Below are 23,553 nucleotides of genomic sequence, written 5' to 3'. Positions count from 1 at the left end.
ACTGATTGAATAGTGTTATATGTGTTCATTGTCAATGCGGTGGAGCGAGCATAATACCTGTTTTGTAGAGGAATACATTTAATAGCAAAATGTAATTTTCTTCACAAATGCAGTTGATATTGCATCATTAATGTGTAATATGAAAAAAGAAAGAAACGCAAACACAGTATAAAAGAGAATACACCCCAAATATACTGAAAATATTATAGTACAAAAGGAAATAAAGATAAAGCATCTTTGTTGCCAAATTTTGAGACTAGAAGTGAATTTGTGGATTATGTGTTCATCTATCATTTATATTTTTCATGGACAAACTGTAATGATATTCCTCTTTGAGACACTGCCTCTAACTATGATATAGTGTTTAATTCCCTGCAGATATCAGACTCACATGCATCAGCTGGAATTGATGTTACCAACTTATCAAGGTTTATTGTTGCCAAAGAAAATGCAGCTACAGAGCTTAACACACTTAACACACTTCTCTGTCTCTCTAAGAAGAAGCAGAGTGGTTTGGGTATTGTTTTTGTCACTAATTTAAACAGGGCTTGGACTTTTGGAACAAAAGGTGGCGTTTCCCTCGCTCCCAGTGGATGAATTTCCTCACTTCCCTTTGAGCTACATACCTTGGTTTGAAAAGAAGAAGCCAATATTACTTAGTGAACCTCAGTGGAAACCATTTTTAAGCAACCAAAACAGCAGACTGCAATGCATCTGGTACTGCATTACCGATTTCCAAGGTAAGTAGTTAAACTATCCCTTCCTTAGCATTATTGGCAGTGGACCTTTGGATCACATGAAGAGTACCTCCATGACTCAGTATCCCAAATGGCTGTACTTCTAGTTCCCTGACTTAGTCACACAATTTTGTATTTTGGTGATTTGTACAAAAGCCTGAAATGTTCTAAAATATTGTAATCTAAAACCTTGTAACCAGGAATTTGGATAGATGGATGGATGAGTGGATACTGATTGGTTGTTTTAACTTTATTTATATTCATACATGCATTGGAATAATTTGACTTATGATTTGCAAATACATGCACTAGCACATACTAGTGCATGTATTTGCTCTTTTGTACTAGCACGTACAACAGAGCTCTGTGCACTAATCTAACATTAGACATCAATAGAAAAAAATTGAATACATCATTAAGCACTGGTATGTTTGTCTCTCAATAAAGTTAATTATTTAGTGACAAAAGCTTCCACTCATGTTCCTTGTTTAATGTCCCTTCTATATTCTAAATATAGATAGATTACACTTTTAAATTGCATGCTAACACTGTATTAATTCAAGTGCATGCGTTCAGATGTGTTAAATTTCACCTTAAAGACACACATCTGTGCGCATGCACTATGACTCCAAACCGAGATCAAATTTCACTCAACATCTGCAAAACAATCCCAGAAGGGTTGAAATGTACATTAGCCTGGGGAAATCTGTTGGAATGGCTCACCTCACTAGTTTTAGTTCTGTCCTAAAGTTTCAGTGTGTTGTTTTATATCAACAGCTGAGGTGTACACATCACCTCTCTAACAAAGCAACCTGTTCCTCTTAAATCCCACTGTATTTCCCCCTAGTAAAAACCATAAATCATCCTTGGTTCGTTATGACAGTTCCGGCCACGCTCCACCACTTTACTTTGGGAAAACATTACAGTTACATGTCCAGATATCCCGAATCCTAAAATTGCTATTTGGATTTAGTTTTTCCTCTGTGCCTCAGTTGATGCAATCATGATTTTAATCATAGTTGGTTGGTTGGTTGGTTGGTTGGTTGGTTGGTTGGAAGCATGAGGGAATGTGTATGCCCACGTGAATCTAATTTTGTTTTAAAACTCAAAAGATAGAGTTGCATTCAAAACACAAACCATGATGGTTCTTAGTCAGTGTATGTCTTGTCCAACATTATATTACAATGTCAATTCTACCATTTAAAAATATATACTCTGCCTATTTTACAGTCAATAATGAATTAGGCCTGGCAGTTTAAAAGTCGAACGTGTGATATACGCTAATGAGCCACAATATTAAAACCACCCCTGTATACCGTCAAAACATCTCCGACCTGTTTGTGTATAGATATGTGACTTCAAATGATGTCTTGTGGTGTGTGACAGACAGCATTATTCAGAAGGCAACTTCTGTGGATTGTGGGGATATCACACTTGTTACAGCAGTCTTTGAATGCCCATGATCTGCAGGATCTGGAGAGTTCGATCGCTACCTTGAGCTCTTTGTCGTGTTCCAGTTTTGTAGTGTGATGGGACGTGTTGCTAGTTGAGGAAGCAAGTATTCTGGAGGGACATAAAGCAGTGTGCTTGGACTACAACAACTTTCAGGTAGCTGTTCCATTTCAAAGTACATTCATATAAGTGTCAGGCCCCAAGATTGTTACAGCACACTACAACAAGGTGATCAATGTTCACTTCATCAGTTTGGGGTTTTAATGTTTTTACTAACCCATTTATAAATGACATCTCATACAAGAATGACTTGGATGGTAAATGTAATGCATCTCAGCCTGATGGAAGCAGTGCAGTGACAGTTCTAAATATATTAATTTGCATAGTGGAGATGATGTTAACAAAAACCTGGCTAATTAATGCATATGTTTAAGGATTAAAATTAGCATTTAAAATTACTATTGTGTGCCATTTTTGTCAAGTTGCAGCAAATGCAGTAAAGATCTGTCTGCATCACACGTCAGTCAGAGAATAAATATATGTCCACGAGTCCATTGACATTTGCCTATGAAATACAGCATTGCAATATTTAAATCTAAACATGCAAATGGTTTCTTGTCTTATAATCACCCTGATGGTAAAGAGACACAGTCTATGGTTGCTTTTCAAGGCGAGGAGTCACATCATATAGTCGCACAATCACACAAAGAGCCATCAGGGTCATACTATTTTATCCATTTCCTTATCCATCCACATTCTTAACAGCTTATCCAACTTGCTTTGCAAGAATGCTTAAGCTTATCCTAGCTGTCAGTGGCCATGACGCAGGTTACAATCTGGACAAGTTGACACTTCATCCACATCTTCAGCATATTTAGAAATCACCATTTAATCTAACACACAAGTCTTTGGATTCATCAGTTTGGGGTTTGAAAGTTTTGAAACTAGAGCACTCTGAGTAGCCTCTTTGAATAGAAAAACCAAACCACAACATCAATATGAGCTGGTAATAAATTATAATGAGCTTGAATATGGATTCCCCAACATGCAGCACGTTTCACACGTTGTGGGAGACATCAGTGGCGCCTGACAGTGTTTCCACATTGAGCCTGGCTGAAACATGAGGCAAACAGAAGGAATTTCCACATCGGAGCATGTTTATTGGAGCTTGTTTACAAATTCACAAAAGGTCATAGAGTACACAAAGAAGAGTGGATAACTTGATTGAGAACATGGACAACCCATTACAATGTTCAACAAAAGGGCTTTAAGCTGTGAAGTGTTTTCATATTGGTGTTCAGCATTTTGTGCAATTTACAAATTAAAAAAAAATGACAAAGGTGGTGGCTAAATTGGGTAGCCATCCATTTTTAGCTTTAAATTAAGCATACAGGATTCAGAAATAATGGATAATATTTTCCCTGCAATTCTGAGACAAGACGATGTAGTACTTATTGAGCTGCAGCACAGACAATGTTAGCAAAGATTTCCCATAAAAGGCGTACATTGTTTATTTACCTAACACAATGAATACCACTGCATTTATTCCCTAACTCTCCGCAGAGCAGATTATTTTGTTTTAATCCAGCTCAGAATGCCCCTGCACAGCACGCAACAGTCCTTCGTCATCATAACAGGCCAGGTATCGACACAGAGGCCCCTGTTTACCTCCATAGGGCAGAAGGATTATGAGCACAAGCTTTGATGTCAGATTTACAGACAGTAGTGGAGCAAAGCTAAAGCCTCTCACAGTTATTAGGTTATCCAAGTCAATTTCTCTACCAGACATTAAAAATGAAAGAAGCAGAAGAAAAGAAACATTTCTTACAAAATTTTAATCATCTGTATTTAGCTGCTCAGCTAAACTCAGTGGATATCTTGTAAAAAACAAAATCTCACTGGTGGTGGAAATTTCCATTTTACTAACAATTAATGAGCATTCGCTTTAATTCCCTGTTAGCGCACCAGTTAATGCTGCTCCATTATTTATTCTCTGCTTTTACAGTCAGATTTAATCTATTGTCCTTGCAACTGCTCAGAAGAAATACAAAGAATGCACTCACTGCTGTTTATGTGTGGATTTTACCGCAGTGCTGCCACTGTTGGTCAATGCTTTTAGATTATCTGGCAATTTCCCTGTTGGTCTATGCCAAAGACACCACCACCCTCTGTTTGTTAATACTGTCAATGTGTTTCTCTATTGACATAATCAGGCTAAGTGGTGCTGATGCAATGACATTTGTGGTAATAGGAGACCGATAATCCGCACACAATTGCCTTTCTGCTTTTGCACTATAAGGGAGACCATGGGGAACACACCATGGGTCTGCAGAAAATCTACTTCTTACTGAGTGACCGTGGACATGATAGCCCAGCCCTTACTCTTTAACTTGTATTACCCTGTGGAAAATGGGAGTCCTGCAGGATCAAGCTATGTGTGCTGACTTGGTGGAAGGAGAGCAGGAGGCCCAGCTGAAATAAAAGCAGCAAGAGCTCTCTCAAGTGGCTAAAAATGAAACTTCTCTCAGCTCAGCAATCAAGTCTTTATTTCTCACAGATTTCCCTCATCTAAGAAAGTAACCTTTCTGCCTAAAGGATTTAACTTCAGAAAAAAATGCAGAAGTATAACAGACGTTTAAATCCAGAGCCTCAACTGCAAGTATTTGAATGATTGCTTTTCTTTCTTTCTTTCTTCAGGGTATGTGCTACAGCCATTCTAACTGAATTAAAATGATAGATATTAAGTACCAAATCTAACCTTTAATTTAAGCATATTTAAATCAACATTCAAAGAAGTGGGAGATGGATCGTTTTGTCCAAAATGTGGAAAAACCATTATATAATCTGCAAACTCTTTGCAGCCATTGCCCTAAATGTTTAAAGCATAAACAGTACATGCTTAAAACTTTTCTCCCAGTCACAGCAGCCACTTTAATCAATGACATTCCACCTCTTTACCCTAAAACAAACTTTGGTCCCTCTAAAAACAGGAAAAAAAACTCCCTAATAATATAATGTTATCAGAGAGTTTCTGGAATCTGTGCACATCCAAAGCTCTTATATACTTCTGTGTGCATCCCATTTCCTTGATCAGCAGTGAATTGAAAATGCTAGTGTGCCAGTTCTACTGGCAGCTTTTAAGCTCAAGCTATCGTGAGATATTCTTGCTTTAGATTTTATCTCATCAGTCTACAGCACTTTGTTCCAGAACTCTAATTCTGTATTTTTTTGTATTTTTTAAATAAACCTTAGCCTGACCTTTCTGTTGTGAGGTCTCCCAGAGGTAGTCTGCCTCTGTGGCTCAGGTCATGAAGTCTTTTCTTGATCACTAATAAATAGGCAAATACGCCTACATCATGTAGAGCCAACAGTAGCCATTGCCTTGCAGCCACAATATTTCACAACATGCACGATTTTGTACATTTCATTTCATTTTTAATACATTAGCTAAAGGGTAAACCTTGTGGATATTCTTTGAATAGAAGCATGCAGCAAAATCCTATACTCCTAGTTGATAATAAATATGTCAGCATAATGCAGCACAACAAGAATATCAGAAAGAAGTGTTTAGCTACAGACCTCAACTCTGAATGCCACAGGATCTGTGTGCCAATTGAAACAGCCACATCATTTGAGTAAAGTAAGATTCACAAAGCTAAAAATGAACCAAAAATGCAGTTCATAATAACCGAGGACCCCCTATCAAGACAAACATTGTGTTTCATCTACTACAGTTCAATGTCAGATCTGCCTTATCCTTTTAAAGGTACCAGAAACTCATACCTCCACAATCTCCCTCTTGTTCCAGATCACTGCTGTCAGTAATTGGAAACCACTGGAAAAGGCTTTGAGCTGGAACCATTTTCATCTCTGGGACTCACTTACAGATATTTGTGGAGATACTTGCAGTTACTTTCTAAGTCAATGAGAACCTTGACAAGCCACAGTGTTTCCATGTTTGATCATCTGGGTATTCCCTGCTGCTGTTATCACCCATTTGTAACACAACGGCACCTCTATTTGAAGCTATTACTTTCAGTCTCCCTATACCCGAGTCTGCTCAGTGCTCTTCATTTCACCAATGACAGTAGCAGTGACATTCTTTTGATACTGTAATCATTTTCCTGCAGTATGGGTATAACCGTTGGTGAACAAGGATGTGCACTACATATTTTTTCCACTTTTAAGAGCTGAGTGTCCCTGATCTGATTTTAGACTAAATGAAAAATGTGCGCTTGGTTATCACCTTTTTTATTTTGCTTTTATTCTGGCTAAATAGCCTGCCCATAGTGATCACAGGTTGTTTAGATGTCACAGGTAAATTACTCATTTACAGGAATTCAGATAGAAAAACAGAGACATCAACTCTGAGACATTTCCAACGTTAAATTCAAAATCAAAGAGCATACAACTGGCATTGAGAGTATTTGTAACTGAATCAATCATTTGGTGGTAGCCCTAACCTTAGATTTTCTCTTTAAAAAAAGGTGAATAGTTTGTGATGTGCCAGTTAACTATTTTCTTTGTTCCTTTTGCGAAGAACTGAGAAAACAAGTGTGACATTCAGCACTCTTTAAGGCTGTAGTACAATTTTATGAACACGCTAGAAACTAGAGTTCACTCTTATCAGCTGTGCATCTCAAACTGTGGTGAATTCCACTTTCACTTCAGCAGTAAGTTCAACTACACCACTCAGTGCTCCTGTCTAGCAGATGTACTGGAGCAGCACAGAGAACTAGATGAATCTAACCACAGAGCTGTAAGTCAAAATAGCAATAAAAGATCAAGATCAAGTTAGTTTTATGTGTTCAAAGCTTATTCATGTTTATCAATAACAGATACAGTTTGGCTTTAATTTGTCTGTACATTTTTTGAATTAGCTAAGTTTCAACAAAGGGGTTTGATCATAGCTGATGAAGCTTCAGTATCCTCTTTGCAACTTTGTATTTGTAAGACTGACTATAACAGTTAACATATCACTTCATGACACCTCTTTAAGATAATTACTGTTATCAGCCCTGATAAATCCACTGAATCTATTGGGAGAGTGGGTAAATGGCCATGACTTTAGACCAATATGACAGTCAAAAACAGAACTGAGCATGCAAAATAAAGTTTACATTGCACATTTTAAACAACTGCACCACTTTTCTCCCCTCCCCTCGCTGAACATTTCTATTTCTGTAGAGTGCGCTAATATCTCCCACACAGCAGCTCCATTGAGCATGTCAGTAGAAAACAATTCAACAGCAGAACTATTACACTGTTTCAAATAGAAAGTTCTCTGTTATCACATATCCATAATAATTATATACATCTTATACATGGTATAAGATGTATATAACCTTGGAGTCATTTTTGACCAGGACATGTCCTTCAACGCACATACTAAACAAATATGTAAGACTGCGTTCTTCCATTTGCGCAACATCTCTAAAATTAGAAATATCCTGTCTCAGAGTGACGCTGAAAAACTAGTTCATGCATTTATTACTTCCAGGCTGGACTACTGTAATTCATTATTATCAGGATGTCCAAAAAACTCACTGAAAAGCCTTCAGCTAATCCAAAATGCTACAACAAGAGTCCTGACAGGGACTAGAAAGAGAGCAGATTTCTCCTGTTTTGACTTCCCTTCATTGGCTTCCTGTTAAATCCAGAATTCAATTCAAAATCCTGCTCCTCACATACAAGGTCTTAAACAATCAGGCCCCATCTTATCTTAATGACCTTGTAGTACCATATCACCCCATTAGAGGACTTTTCTCTTGCACTGCAGGCTTACTTGTTGTTCCTAGAGTATTTAAAAGTAGAATGGGAGGCAGAGCCTTCAGTTTTCAGGCCCTCTTCTGTGGAACCAGCTTCCAGTTTGGATTTGGGAGACAGACACTATCTCTACTTTTAAGATTAGGCTTAAAACATTACTTTTTGCTAAAGCATATAGTTAGGGCTGGACCAGGTGACCCTGAATCCTCTCTTAGTTATGCTGCAATAGACAGGCTGCCGGAGGATTCCCATGATGCATTGAGTTTTTCCTTTCCAGTCACCTTTCTCACTCACTATGTGTTAATAGACCTCTCTGCATTGAATCATACCTGTTATTAATCTATGTCTCTCTTCCACAGCATGTCTTTTATCCTGTCTTCCTTCTCTCAGCCCAACCGGTCGCAGCAGATGGCCGCCCCTCCCTGAGCCTGGTTCTGCCGGAGGTTTCTTCCTGTTAAAAGGGAGTTTTTCCTTCCCACTGTCGCCAAAGTGCTTGCTCATAGGGGGTCATATGATTGTTGGGTTTTTCTCTGTATCATGAAGCGCCTTGAGGCGACTTTTGTTGTGATTTGGCGCTATATAAATAAAATTGAATTGAATTGTATAGGTTTCAAATATTTGTACCGGTATTTGTCTTCTTTATTATCAGTAATATAGTAATCAGCCCCAGATGGTGCATATCAAGCCCTAGTGTATAGTTTTACTTTCCCAGTCTTGTTTCTGCAGTCAGTTTCAGCTATGTTCCCAGGTGTTTGCATATATCATTAGCACAAATAAACTGCTTGTCTTTTTAAATTCAATCTGCATCTCTGTATTTTGGGCCTCACTCGTTAACACTTGATAATTCCTCTTTCTATAAATGAACTAAGAAGACAAATATTAAACTGAATACTTATACTAAATACTTACTGAATTACTAGACAAATTATAGCATTATTAAAACTCAGAAAAAATAAACTATATGAAGTAAAATAATAAAGTATATTATCTGTCATATCAGTATAATATAAACTAATAAAGTCATAAAAAGGAGCAAAATCACACCTTTCACTATTTATTGCTTGAAAATGTCCAAAATTAGTTACATTACATACATTTATTCCTAAGTATGGCTTAATAGATGCACATGGTATATGTTGAAAATCGGCCTACCATCATTTGCTGTAGTTATAGGCATATGATCAAATATGGTGGCGTCATTTTTCATTCCTCAAATTTCACCAATTTCTAGGAATCCTATGCAAACAAAATCTATTTCAACTTTTAGAAGAACTATTTAACCATGTAATGTGTTAGTTTCATCAACTTACCACAGTTAGTTTTGATATTATGACCTTAGGTGTAGGAGTATTGGAAAAAGAACACATTTTCTGACACCCAGAAAAAGTTTGCAATGCTTTGGGCAACTGTTGATGAGCCAGATGCATACTGCTACTTTCTTTCACATAGTCTGATTTTTTCTGATTGGCTTTTGCTGATTGTAGAACTACATGGATTTTTCCATTTAGTTCTACAGCCACAGACAGAGGCGTGATGGAGGCCAATTTTGATGTCTAGTTACCAAATTGCTCCTGTATGCTGCAAATTGAGATTGATATGTTATCTTAACTATTTTGGAGAAAAATGTACAAGATCATTATTTGAAATTTGGATAACTTTAATTGATAAAAAGAGTTTAAACTGTGCTGTACTAAATATTGCAATCAAGTGAGTTTTTCCATTTTTTGATTTATTTGATTCACATTAAGTGTATACAAAATATAAAATATTTAGCAGGATAGAAAAAAATCAGTCAGGGTTGCATAAAGTTATGGTAATTTATTACTGTGCAGAATGAATATTTTCCTTTTATCTCTGCTGCTTCTCTTTGTGGAACATTGAAAAATGTATTCACATGAAACTCTTTGAGCAGGCAAAATCTCCCATTGGTTACACTGTTCATACTGCGACAAAGGTTTTCAAATGGATATTGCTTTGATCGAAGGGGGTCACGAACCACTAATGTTTTTTTATTTGCTATGTTTTATTTACAGTATTGGAAATGATAGTTTATATTGCAAAGTACAGCAAATTTCTGCTGTTGATGTTAAACGATACTATAGGGCTGGGGTCGGCAACCCTAGGCACGCGTGCCACAGTTGGCACACGAAGGATTAACTGATGGCACGACCATAGCTGGACTGGCCATCGGGCATACCGGGCATTTGCTCGGTGGCCCGGTGACTTTTTTTTTTTCCTTTGTAACAGTATAAATAAGGAAAGGTGGTGGATTGGCCAGGTGCTGGCTGGTGTGTAAAATAACTCAGTTGTTTGGTGGTGGCTATGGCGGAGCTTCCACAGATTCAGTAAAATTAACAAGTGGTGGAGGCCAGCATGTGGATGAGGGAAGGGGAGGCAGGAGAAGGAGAGACCCGAGGCAGCTGCCGGTCCGAGTGTCAGGTGAACTGAACTTCAGGTAAGAAGTTATGACCTGCAGTCTATCTGGGTCAGATATAAACTAAGTTTAGGTGGAGTTTATTTTCGTTGTGCTGACTTTTTACAGTCAGTTACAATAACTCGTACTGGGTACTAGCTAGCATGACAGAGTTTCTATACAGCTGGGTGGGTGCTATGATGTTACTGATAGTGAACTTTATTTTATTCATAAGGTTAGTTAGTAGAGTTGCCAACCGTCCCGTAAAAAACGGAATCGTCCCGCATTCAGAGAAATTATTACGCGTTTCGTGTTGAGCTGAGAAGGGACGCAGTTTGAGACACAAATGTGGATTTATTCTGTGGTTAGGCTGCATAGCTGCCTCTTCTTCATTCTCTCCCCTCTCTCTCCTTTTGCTACTTTAATCATGAAACTGATCAATGATCAGCTGATCGGCTTTTCTTTCTCGTTTGTTTATCGCCCACTTTGCGCCACAAAGAGGAAACCGCCGGATGTCGCGCTAAAAAACAGCAGCATGTTTAAGCTTGATCAGCTGTTGTTAGAATTTATTTAATATTAATTTCTAGTATCAGCTGATGTTTGCTGGAGCCACAGCTGTAAAAGCTGCTGGTCATGATATCGGTTTGTATATCTGGTGAGAGGGAAACATGAAGATGTAACCAGGAGATGTCCTTACTGAATCATCAGAGCTGAACAGGTGATGGAGAAACAGGTTTACCTTTTAGGTGACATGAATGAGTTGAAGGGAAGTTATGAACTGTTTCTGAGAGACAAATAACACCAAGATCCTTTTCTACGTAGCTGACAGCTGGTAACTGTGCAGGGGCGGGTAGGGCATTAACAGGGAAAGGGGGGCACTAAGAAATACTTTCTTATTCTCATTTAAAATGTCTGGCTGTTATTAAATAATTATCTGAAGCTTACAACCAAAGTTTTTATCAGACATAAAATGTATAGCAATCATACATATACCAACAAGATTGTACATCACTGTCACAACAGCATTTGTTTTCATTTAATGGCTTTAATACCTGGGGGGCCGGTCTCTAGTCTAAATGCCCGGGCCGATTTTTTGTCTCAGTCCAGGCCTGGGCACGACACGCAGTGAATTAATCTGAGAAGGTGCATTAAAAATATAAATGGCCGCGCCAGCGATGCACATCGCAAATCAGCTCGCATAGACACATTAGTTGTACCTCTTCTTAATGACAGTATCTTAGCTAACAAACCCAACTACTAGATTCAACTTGTAATTGGCTAAAAATAACTTGGGACGTTGTTAGCTTTCCGCTAAGCACAGCATCAGCACCACAGAAATATATGGATAAATCCGTAGACTCGAGACACAATGCATTTTTGTGACTTTCAGGCGTATGGACCAATGTTTTATTTTCTGATCAAACCAGAAATCTTTAATGAGCAGCTAGATTTGACTCACATTAACTGGCTGAGTTAATGCCAGTTAATGCAACATTAAGGCAGCTGGAATCCATAGCTGTGCGTGTTCATGGAGCTTGCATTTTCACCTGCTGGACATCACTACCTGACAAGTTTAACTGTCTTCAGAACATTGCAGAGGCCTTATTGACAGTATTTGGCTCTACATGTCTGTGTGAGCAGATTTTTTCTCACATGAGTATCCTCAGGTAGCCGTCTGAATGCTGGACACTCGGAGACCTGTGTCTCTGAGTGGGAGACCAGATATCAGATTAACATGTGTGTCTCTGTATTAACAGACATGCCATATTGGCTTAGTTTATTTTTCTTATCATTGTTGTGAGGAGACCATAAATAGCATTTGTATTTTCTGTTGTACAGTTCATTTGCTGTTATGGAGTTCTTGTTATGGATTTGTTTCAAATAGCTGATAACTATTCGCTGATAGCTGCCAACATCTGCAAACAAATCTAATTCTATAAAGTGGTTCTTTATATTGTGTGTGACTTCTGAGGAAATTTTAAATGGCCATCAGAAAGGTTGCCTACCCCTGCACTAAACACATGGAACCACTAACAGAAAAATAAAACAAGAAGTCACTAACACAGAGACGAGGACTGAACACAAGAGAAGACAGAGGAGACAGGAAGGAAAGAGAGACTAACAAACCTGAAGAGTAGAGGTGCAAATAATAAAACAACAGGAAAACATATGATCAATCAAAGTGGTAATGAAATTCATGAACACAAGGAAACACAAAAAAATATTTTAAAAAAACCCCGACAAATATAATCCACTTTCAAAACTAAAAGAAATTATAAACCAACCAAAACTCCAAACTCTGTGTCATTGGCCCACACTGCTGTTGTGCCAGTACATTAAGTACCATAGATTAGCAGAGCTTTATTTGGATATCTACACATGCTCAATTTAGTATTTCTGAAAGCCTTTTGATGACAATTATAAATGTTGAGAAGGTCAGAACTGTGGTAAAACTTGTGTGCCCCAATGTGGGTACATGTGGTTAAAGGATCATTACTGTGGTACCAGCCTGTACTACAACTGAAGGTTCTGGGAAACTTTCAGTTGTACCACTTTACAGCAACTTTACCAAGCACCTAGACTGGATTGGTACGTATATAGTGCTTTTGTTACTCTAATTGAACACTGAGAGTTCTTTTTACCTTATCATCTACAAATTCATAGAGTGCTTCAATTCTATGCCTAAGCATCTTGTTTAACATGTATAGACTAGCATAAATGCATCCGGGGCTATTCGGGGTATATTATCAGTTTGCAATATGAAAACTGGAAGAGACGGGATCAAAACACCAACCGTATGATTAACAGACAACCCACTGTACTTCTTGAGTCACACTCACCACAAACATGTATTGGAACTTGTTGAAATTGCACTAAATGCAAACCTTTACATAGCTTCTTTACATCAAAAATGAGTTATTATGCAATTGTTTTATTTCTCTACGCAGTAATTTGAGATATACTAAGAGAAGTACTAAAATAAAGCATAAATTCTATGATAAAAGCAGCACAAAGGAGCAGCAATGATATTAATAATCACATACAATAAAGCAACATTTTTTCTTTAGAGGTATAAGAGCTCAGTTACCTGTAGAGAGCACAAGGAGAGTGATGAACAGAACCATCATAGATATTTTTACTGATGGTTCTCAGTTTTCAAATACGCAAGTTGATCAATGTGTATATATACTTTGGTACAGATATTGCTAAGTGGAGGAACATCTGCAAGCAGTAGGGATGATAGGCAACTATAGCTTCTGATCTGTGTGGATGCGGCATCATCTTCCTTCCTTCCTGTGTTTTTAGTACCACAAACAACTTACTAGAGCTTTCTGAGAAACAACCTCTTGCACAAAATCCACAAACACCCAAATGTGTCTATGCAAGGGTCTCATGTTTTTTACATGAGTTTTTTTTTTCTGTGTTTTTGAGACTAAAATCAAATCATCAGTGGGATTTGATTTTCCTGGAAAAATTTAATAAATTGAATAAAATGAACAGTAAATTTTGGGGCGATAAATTGTTCAAAAATTTAGCAAACCAAAGGAAAATAAAAGCACCCAGTATTTGTTGTAACGGTTATTATTTTATGATAAAGTCCTATGGCCAGCCACTTTATTAAGTAAATCCTGGTCACTTAATTTGGCGCACCTGTGTGCATTCACCTGTGGCCACTCTATTAGGTACACCTACGGTCTTATAAAGTAGCCACTTTGCCACTCATGGCAACAGTTTGTGTGGTTAATAAAATGGCCCACCATGGATAGAGTATGCTTATGGATAAATCAAACAAGCAAACACAAACTATCATATAAAACATTAGGGTTATTCTGTCTCCTTCTACCAAAACAACAAGAGTCAAATGAAGCCAGGCCAACAGTATTTGTATAATACTATTCAAACATGGCAAGAGTGTTTTACAGAGGGGTTGAAAGAGACACTAAACATATGTGAACATGTCATGATATAAAGCAAACACATACAATCATGATAAAAATGAATCTTGATAATATACGAACTGTAATAAAGTGAACAATAAGAGTTTTTCCAATGTTTACAGACGTCCAGTTTATTCTGGTGTACTTATGTCTGTGCTGTGCGGTATGCAGTTTTTACTGGCCTGCATTTCTTAGTTAACAGGATGCAGATGTATTTAGTGCCAGAAAATCTCAAAGTCCACCTCTGCTTCCGCCCCCTTCTCTGATTGGCTAATAGAAATGGCAAAAGTTAGGGGAGGAAGAAATCTCTGTCCTGCTGTAATTTTGGTGGAATGATTTTTTCTTCCTGTCTTTCTCTCCTTGTTTTGCAGACACCAGTAAGACAGTAAGATGGCCTCGGCACATGACAGAGCTGTACTGCAGGCTATATTCAACCCCACCACCCCCTTTGGAGACATTCCCGGCCTAAACCAAGAGGAGGAATTAATTGATGATGGTGAGCATGAGCTTCTGACTGGTGTGTCTCAACATATCATGTCACAGTATATTGAATTTATTTGAACACATTCCATTTCTGGGCTGCGAAAAACATGACATTGTAATCCAAACTGATTTCCGAGTGACATTTCTCTGTTTTCCTTTCCACGGTACCTGTCAATTGAGTTTGAGTCCTTTTTCAACCTGTTTATCTCCTCCTGCCAGACAGTGGCTTTGACAGAGAGTTGCTGAAGCAAGTGAAAGAGCTGGAGATGCAGGGTGTCTCAGCAGCAGAGACTGGGGATTTACAAACTGCGCTTCAGCTGTTCAGCCAGGCAATCCAGATTCTTCCTCAGCGAGCCTCTGCCTATAACAACCGGGCACAGGCCCTGCGACTGAAGGGGGACACAGCAAGTATGTGCAACAAATTCAATAATAACCCTTTCCAGAGATGCCATGGTGTGCCAACTTATCAGACTGCCGAGTCTAAGGCCAGCGTGAATACCGGAGCTTTGTCTAGCTGATGCACTTTGTCAACAGCGATGGTGCTCTGAGATAGTGTGGTGTTTGGTTGCTTTTAGCTGCTGCCTGACATAAGAAGGGCAGGTTTGTAGGCAAAAACAACAGTCCTTGACTCACTAATGACTAGCATGTCACTAGCAACTGCAGATTTCTAAAAGAACGTCTATTCATCTGAAAGTCATTGTTATGTGTTGTTGAACCAGTAGAACAAGGATATTACTAATACATATAAAGCTTTTGAATGGATAATGCTCGGTTATGAGCAGTTTACTTGAGAATGACTTTTTGTTTTTTCCTCATTATTTGATTTCCACAGTACTTGAGAGAAAAGTAGTTCAAGCACATTTCAGCTGTGTTTATCAGAATGAATTTTTCAGTAGCCTGACCCAAAGCCAAAGCTGAGTATCTTAGAACATCATGGCCTAAAAAAAAAAAATCAACTTTCCAGACATGTGTTTGGTTCACGGTGCTGTTCTCTTTGCAGGAGCCCTGGGGGATCTGGACCAAGCGATTGCTCTGAGCGGCAGCACTGGGCGTACTGCCTGCCAGGCGCTGGTGCAACGAGGCCTTTTACATAGACTAGCACGCCAGAATGATGAAGCCAGAGCAGATTTTGAAAAAGCAGCTGCACTTGGAAGTGAATTTGCTCGACAACAAGCTGTGGTCCTTAATCCATATGCTGCCCTGTGTAACAAAATGCTGTCAGAGGTGATCAACAAAATGCGCAACCCTGAAACATCTGACATGCAGTGATGTAAAACATTAGGTGTTCGTCTTCTCTGAAAGTCTGAAATCAATAAATTAACCTTTTTATGATGTTCTTTAAATTCTGTTCATTGTGCTGCTTTAAAAAAAGTCACGAATCCAGCTAAAAATCACATTTATTCACATATGCAGATCACACTTATTTCAAACTGAGTTGTTCTCATCACAAAGCAAGCACTGCTGTATTTTATTAAATATGACACATGCAGCATGTGATGTAATCTCCAGCATTAAAATGCCAAACCACACCATTTGATACAGATGGGATACTTAAGTTTTTATCCACTAGATGTCAGTCTTGTCATACTGAAACAGTCATCAGCGTTTCCCCTTCCTTGATTTTTCTTTCAAACATTGCCTTTCACCATAAGAATGAAATATGCTGGAACAAACAGCACTTGTCATCTCAGTCATGCCAAATGGTTCATCTAATATCATGAGGATGTTCCCCAGGCAAAACATGCCCAAATGCGAAAATTCGAAATGCAAAAAAGACTTTTAGCATTCACGTTTCTCTCCACACTACACTGCATGACAAGATCCATCTCAGAGAATTTTGCACACCAACGAGAAAAATGATCTGAGTAAATGCTTTAAAAAAAAAGGATGATTACATCACCAAGATATCCTGTTACACTAAATTATTCTTATTTCTAATATACGACAGATTGTCTTTCTGCAGGGCTTTAACACACTGCAGCTCTGATTTTATACAGCAGCTCTACATGCGGAGGCTTTTTCCACTTTTCAGATGAGTGCATACATGTTACGTCTCAGTGATTTCAAACAAGGCATAACTCGTGTTGTGGTCTGCCCGCTGTGCTCTGAAACGTGAGCGTTATCTTTTATGCTTTAGTTTCCCATGTTTGTCTCTGACCTCTCCCAGGCAGGGTAAAGCCACCGGCTCAGTGCGATCTTCTCTCTGGTAGAAGGAGCAGGTTCCCAGGTGATTTGACATGGAAGGAGTATCGCTGAAGCTCCATCTGTCCACAGAGGAAAACTGAGAGCTGAATTTCCAAACCTGTAAAACACAGAGGCAGAATTGAAGGAGGTGTGGGAGGCTGTCATGGCATCTATCAACTGTTTTGCAGCTACAGTATACTGCGATGAGGAGGAATCTATTTTTAAATACCATGGAATCTAGATCGCATAATACTTTTATCACATGTTAGGGCATGGTGTTATTTCTGTTTTGATCCGTGACAAATGTATACAAATTATGCAATTCATCTGAGAGCAAATACCCAGCTGTTGCCTACACAGTCTTATTAACATCCTATGTTTCCATGAATGATCACATATCTGACTTGTTATGGTAGCACTCTGTTTACTGGCAGCAAAGTCTCAGGCCATTCCACATCACTGATGTCATCGGCATGCTCTTTGTCTCATGATCACTGCAGTACAGAGATAGTCAATGCAAAAATATACACACGTGCATTGATAGTGTTTTTTGCTTCATTACCTCCAGCAGGGGGGCTTTGATCACACGTTTGTTAGCAGGAAAACTACTTTGTGTAGCTAAAAAATTATGAAAGCAAGTACAACCAAATTGCAACTGAAAAATAGATGTCTTATCTATCCCACCTTCATTTTCGCTGCTCACCAACAACAAGTAATTTTTTTTTACCAGCATATTTAATTTGATCTTCAAAAAATCTGGAACATTATAGTTGTGTTCTCAGTCAAAAGATTTTAATTATTTCATTTTGTTATAACTCCCTAGCTGCCAAATTCAGGTATTTCTGTAAACTACCAAAATTCTTTAATAATAATGATAAGCAGGCATCTACAGAGCCTGAAAAAGTTCTGCACAGCTCAACGTTTGTCCTGAAGAGATGGTACTTTAATGAAACATGCATTTAAATTTCCACAGCTCAGTATTCATAAATCTGAACCACTTAAAATGTGAACCCTTTACTCAGTTCTAATAATTCCAGAGAGGATTTAGTTAATTTCCGGCTCCAGGACCAACAGGCATCCTTGTGGGGTAGTGGCCTGAGCCACCAAGCTAGCTAACTGTGTGACTTTAACCAGGGTTCAATTCTAGTTGTCGTAGGTGAACCTCTAATAATGCCCAATTACAATCGCCTTATTTTTCTTTATATGCTATGTAGTGCTTTTTTTTTTTTTTTTTTTTTTGTTTCTTCTGTTGCTGTTAATTAGCAAACCATTGCTTGGGCACCAACGTCAGGAAAGAAAACTAAATTTCATTTCCTTGTGGTTCCTGACCTTAGAAGAAGCTGATATTTAGCAAGGACACAGACAAAGGCAGTAAATCTCCAGGGTCTAATTCAGTGGGAACTCAATAACTGTTGCCAACACAACTGCGGCTCAGTTTGTAATATTGTTAGAGAGGACTATTGAGAGTCAGGAGTGTTTATAGTGCAGCTGCTGTCATACTGTATGAATGACTCAGATTTTCCAGTGAAAGTTAATAGAATGATGCCAGGTACTAAAGGGAAACTGATAGAGAAGTTTGACATGATGTAAATAAATAGAAATGGTAAAACAATATGGTGCACACACTTATCTGTGAATGCAATCAAATTTACAGGTCAGGGAATATAAAGTGACTATAACAAAAAAAAAAACAAAAACACATTTGCAAAAGAAAACCAATATATCTAGATAAATAAGATTACTTGCTTTCTTTTGGCAAATCCAGGAACTTCCTTCACTGGAGTGTTTCTTTTTCTCCCACTTGAGGGAGACCATCCCTCTCTCCTGCAGCAATGTGGCACACACCTCTCTCAATAGATGGGAGACTTGGGACAACTGAGACAATGTAAAACTGTCAAGGTAACCAGCAATATGCTGAATGATCTCCAAAGGAAGGCTGCTTAGGGGATCCAGATTTTGTGCATCATTCCTTTTAGGACTGAAGGTTTTCCCACCTGCACAGAGTGATGAATTGGCTTTTGGTTGGAGTACCAGAGTGCTGCCATCTTTGGAGAACTTAACTATTGCTTCCTGACCTGTTGGGTGAAACCTCATCTGGGTGAAAGTACAACCAAGGTATGCTAAAGGGCAACGCTGCTGAAACCAGCCATTTAGAGAGGCTTGTATGTCAGAATGCACGTTCTTGAAGTGAAAGCAGTATTCATCACGGCGAAAGTAGTGGCCACACATGTAGCTGAAGGCTGAACTTGTTTTGTTGTGTCTTCTAGTGACAGATTCTGCTTCGATGTATAAATAAAGACGACAAGGTTTACCTGCTATGACATCAGCTAAGGAAGCATCTTGCTTGAAGGGTGCAGAAGAAAAGATGTACGTTTGTGTTCCTATATCTGTGTAAAGACCATCTGTCGACACACTCTCTGAGATCGAATGTCCCTTCAGTTCTTTTTCCAGGGAGCACAGAAGTGTTGTGCTAACCTCTTCACACTTTGGAAGATCCTCAATTGAAATGCCCAGATCTGAAGTGTCAACACTCTGGTGTGTGGTTTGGGCCTTGCGCGAGGGGTCTTTCAAGTGATTGCGCTTTGCTCGATAGCTGGTAGGCACATTAAATGTTCGGACGCTTTTCACCTCAATGGGCTCCAGACTCCCATAGACAAAATCCTTTTCTCTTGGTGTGCAAGCAGCAAGTTGCCCAAAGTTAATCAGCATTACCCCATTGTGCACCAGATACATATTATATTCTGCAATGTTGACTTCTTTGCCTAAACGCTCAAGGACCCCATCTTGCCATGGTGCAAGGCCAGTGGCACCGTCCATGGTTCTGGCAGTTACAGGACATTCTCCACCCTGGTGTAATTCTTTCTGACTCTTTGATGATTCTTGGTCTTCCTTTTCTTTTCCTTTTTCTCCCTTATTCAGGTTTTTGATGGTTTGCTTGCATCCCTCCTTCTCCTTATTGAATATTTTCTCCCAGGAGCTATAATTTTGAATACTTGTCACATCTGTGCACTTTGCCAAAGTATCTCTCTCCTCTTGACTCAGTTCTTCGTCCAACTTTGCACTGCCATTTTCTGTATATTCACCACTGTCTACAGAACAGCAAGCATTATCTGCAGGACTGTTGATTCCAGCAGCAATGTTTTGCACGGCAGAATCCTCCAATATCAACTCGGGAAAAATGTTCTTCATTTTGATTGATTGAAACAGCTGCTCTTGGTCCCTATGAGCCATAGCAACATCAAGATTTTCCTCAGTGTTTACCACAGGGTTTTCAGAAACATTTCTATAAAAGGTCAGGTCACTTTCTGAAATAGGCCAGCGGTTCCACTCCTGAGAGCAACAGACCAAGCTGGCAGGACAGACCTCTAAGTGTTTGGCCAGCCTGTGGCGCAGCATGGTGAGAGGACAGCCATAATAAACATTAAGGCAAGGCACTATCTCATTTGGACAGAGAAGCTGGTGCTCTTCTTGCTTGCACATGTGGAGGCTTGCACCACAGTTTTTGTGACATTTCACGACTATACATGAAACAGAGGTCTGCGCAGGGACTTGACAGTGGACATTGTAACACTTGTCACAATGCTTATGATAGCCCACTGGCATCTTCATGCTTTTTACCTAATGAGAGAGATAACCCAGCACAGAAGGTAGTAACAGTAGTAAAATTTTCAAGTAGAGTAAGACTTAAACATTTCTGATAGTTTTAAAAAGTGAAAATTACTTTACATACCATTTTGGCTTAAGAACACAGCAGCGTGATCATCTAAGAACAAGTCAAACCAGAAACATGTTTACAGTCACATGCTGACCAAAAAACTGAAATTCACAGCTGATAAGTTGAATTATATGTTCAGGTTAAAAAGAAAAAAAATATGAAAACCACAAATCTCAAAGTTTTTCTTTGAAAAAAGCAATAAGAGTGGAGACAATAAGAGAAATATTTCTCACCCTTTGTTCCTTTGTTCACTGGCACCTCTGAATAACCTCTGCACTGTGACTGGACAATATAAATAGACACAACAAAGGGGCAGACAGGCCAGTGGGACGGGGCACCATTGTCGCACAGCCATTAAGAGCCAAGGTCAAGTTACAGTCTCTACCACTGCTTCACACTGAGAGGGTGGCAATCAAAGCAGGTCCTCACATTCTTAAAAAAAAAGTTACCCTGTGCTTAAAAACATAAACATTTCAACTTGTTTGATTTACTGAGTTTCCAACATTATAATGTTAAAACTTTATAATTCTATTCCCACTGATTGAACTTATTTGTTTTGATTTCCTTTCAAAATAACATATTCCATAACTGAATGAATAAATTACTTAATAAATATTTTTTTTATTTGATTTTATAGATCGGTGGCATCTAAAATACCAAATCAGTTTTTAGATTAATTAAAGTTTTTTTTTCAGTGATTATTTAATTAATCAAAATTTGAACAATGCAGTGTGTTGGGTTAGGTTAGGCTCATGTCATGTCTTCCACTAGGTGTCACTCATACACTTTCAGAAACTCTACCAATGTTTCGCCAGCCAATTCTTACTACATATTAGTTACATTTACAAAGAGAAGAGAACATACTGTGTAGAGTTTCCTGCCCCATCTCATCAGGAGGAGATAAAACAGGAAGCCAAGGCCGTCACTTAGGCACCGTAAGATAGAAAGAATATGGTTTAGGCTTTATGGCCCTGGGAAGAAGCTATAAGAGTAACTGTTAGATACTTCGAGATGTTGCCAGACACCCTCCTGTGCACATCTCCTGTCCGGACATTTGTAATGCTCAAAGTGTTGTATGGAATAATGAGAATCGTATGGAATAAAGAGATTGTTGATTGAGCATTTATACACCGAGTGTTGCTCTTCCTTCAGCCCAAAGATCAAAGAATTGGGGTATTTAACACTATACAAATTTTATTGATGTTTTTCGAGGCTTTTTGAACTGGAAACTGATGCAGTTGTGGGAAACATGGTTCTGTCGGGAATTATCTTCATCAAACAAAGCACTGGTTTAATAAATCAAGACTAATCCACTCTAAAAGTCTAGTAAGCAGTAGATCCAAATAGTGCATATTTAAAAATGTTTACATTGTTTCTCCCCCATTCTCTTTCAGAAATACTGTGCTATGGTACAAATTGGGAGACATTAAACTTGTTAACTAACTCTAACTAATTACACTCATTCAAAATGAGACTGGTGGAACTACCCTTTTTTATTTAACAGCACCATCCTATAAACATCTACTGACACCTGTTTTCCACCCTATGTTAAATGTGCTGTAGACTGAATTTCACAACTGGCATCTGGAAGTTTGGAGGTTTATTTTTTCTTTTCACCTGGCACAGATTACAATGCAGAGCTTATCAGAGGCAGCTGGTTCACTCTCTATAGGCTCTGCAATCAGCATACATTACATCGAGCAAGAGACAGAAAGAAAAAGAGAGAAAGAAAGCCTACTTTAAGTAAAATTACTTTTTGCAACAGAACAGCAGCACAGCTGAGACTGGAGTTAGATTAGTTGATTAATGTCTGAAAATTGCTTCCAGTTGAGTTCAGAAATGATTTATCAGCTTTGTAAAATTGCTTCAAAATTTACTAAAACTCTTTTAAATAAAATTCAATCAAATTAAAACTTTGATCGTTGCATTGTTCCCCAGCATTTAGAGTAAGAAAATGCTTTTTATTTTGTCTCTGCACATTGCTGGTGATGTGATTTTCTGTGCTGCACCGTGGAACGACCAGAAACTGTAATTCGAAGGTTAAAAAAATAATTTGCATCATCCAGTCTGTGTTTTCAGTCACATCTGTGTTTTTAAAAACAAGCACCAGGTTTAGATTTTTTGATTTCTGGCATAAAGTTGGTGGAAAAAATAATAAATCAACACCTTCCTCATAAGTGTTTATTTAATATATGCCTGAAGCCAGCAGCTGGTTATGGTAATTTAGCATAAAGACTGAAATAGAAAGACTGGCTCTGTCACAATATCTAGCTATTGGCACCTGCAATTTTCAATAATTGCCACACTCTCTTCACTATCTTGTTCTTAGTTGAATAAGACAGTATAAATGTAGCTTTCATTGCATTTTCAAATGAGAGGTACAGTGCTGTAAAAAGTGTTTTTCCCTTCTTGATTTTGTAGGTTTTTTTGCACAGATTTTCACACATGTGTAAGATAAATGAATTTTAATTTTAGACAAAGATAACCTGAGTAAATGACAGTGATTTCATATATTAACTGAAAGACACCCAAACCTACCTGGACCCAGGTGAAAAAGTAATTGCCCTTAAATCTAATAACTAGTTGGGCATCCAGACTTTGACTAGACCACTAATTAACACTTTTTCAAGGCATTGTAGTGTTTTTGTTTGTTTGTTTCATTTTTTGTTTTGTTTGTTAGTTTTTAAAGTTTTTATGTGACCAATGAGAAAATTAAAAACAACATCCCAATCATGTTTTCAAAAAATGTAATTTTCATACTCAAACTATTCAGTGTCTCTTCTTTACTAATGGATGTGGTCATTGTCAAAGATTTCCAATGACGCAGCTGGAAGGCAGCTGTAGAATGGGCCCAGTCAACATAAT

At 38.3% G+C, this 23,553-nt stretch overlaps 2 protein-coding genes across 2 annotated transcripts; one reads left to right on the top strand and one right to left on the bottom strand.

The window, feature by feature from the left end:
• The first annotated feature begins 14,609 nt into the window (after window positions 1-14,609).
• Window positions 14,610-16,132, top strand: ttc36 (tetratricopeptide repeat domain 36). The gene is made up of 3 exons (XM_004560504.6): window positions 14,610-14,802; window positions 15,009-15,197; window positions 15,790-16,132. The coding sequence occupies exons 1-3, from the start codon at window positions 14,697-14,699 to the stop codon at window positions 16,056-16,058; spliced, it is 564 nt and encodes a 187-aa protein (XP_004560561.2). The 5' UTR covers window positions 14,610-14,696; the 3' UTR covers window positions 16,059-16,132.
• Window positions 16,133-16,144: 12 nt separating this feature from the next.
• On the bottom strand, window positions 16,145-20,963 carry LOC101483222 (F-box only protein 40). Its single transcript, XM_004560503.6, has 4 exons — window positions 20,922-20,963; window positions 20,704-20,736; window positions 18,720-20,591; window positions 16,145-17,091 (listed from the first exon to the last, which is right to left on the bottom strand). Exons 2-4 carry the CDS (start codon window positions 20,704-20,706, stop codon window positions 16,909-16,911), a joined length of 2,058 nt encoding a protein of 685 aa, XP_004560560.1. The 5' UTR covers window positions 20,707-20,736; window positions 20,922-20,963; the 3' UTR covers window positions 16,145-16,908.
• Between the last annotated feature and the right edge of the window lie 2,590 nt (window positions 20,964-23,553).

This window comes from Maylandia zebra, linkage group LG14 (assembly GCF_041146795.1).
Source record: "Maylandia zebra isolate NMK-2024a linkage group LG14, Mzebra_GT3a, whole genome shotgun sequence".
Taxonomy (NCBI): Eukaryota; Metazoa; Chordata; class Actinopteri; order Cichliformes; family Cichlidae; genus Maylandia; species Maylandia zebra.
The sequence above is the reverse complement of the archived record's forward strand: the minus strand, read 5'-3'. Positions and strand labels throughout refer to the sequence as shown.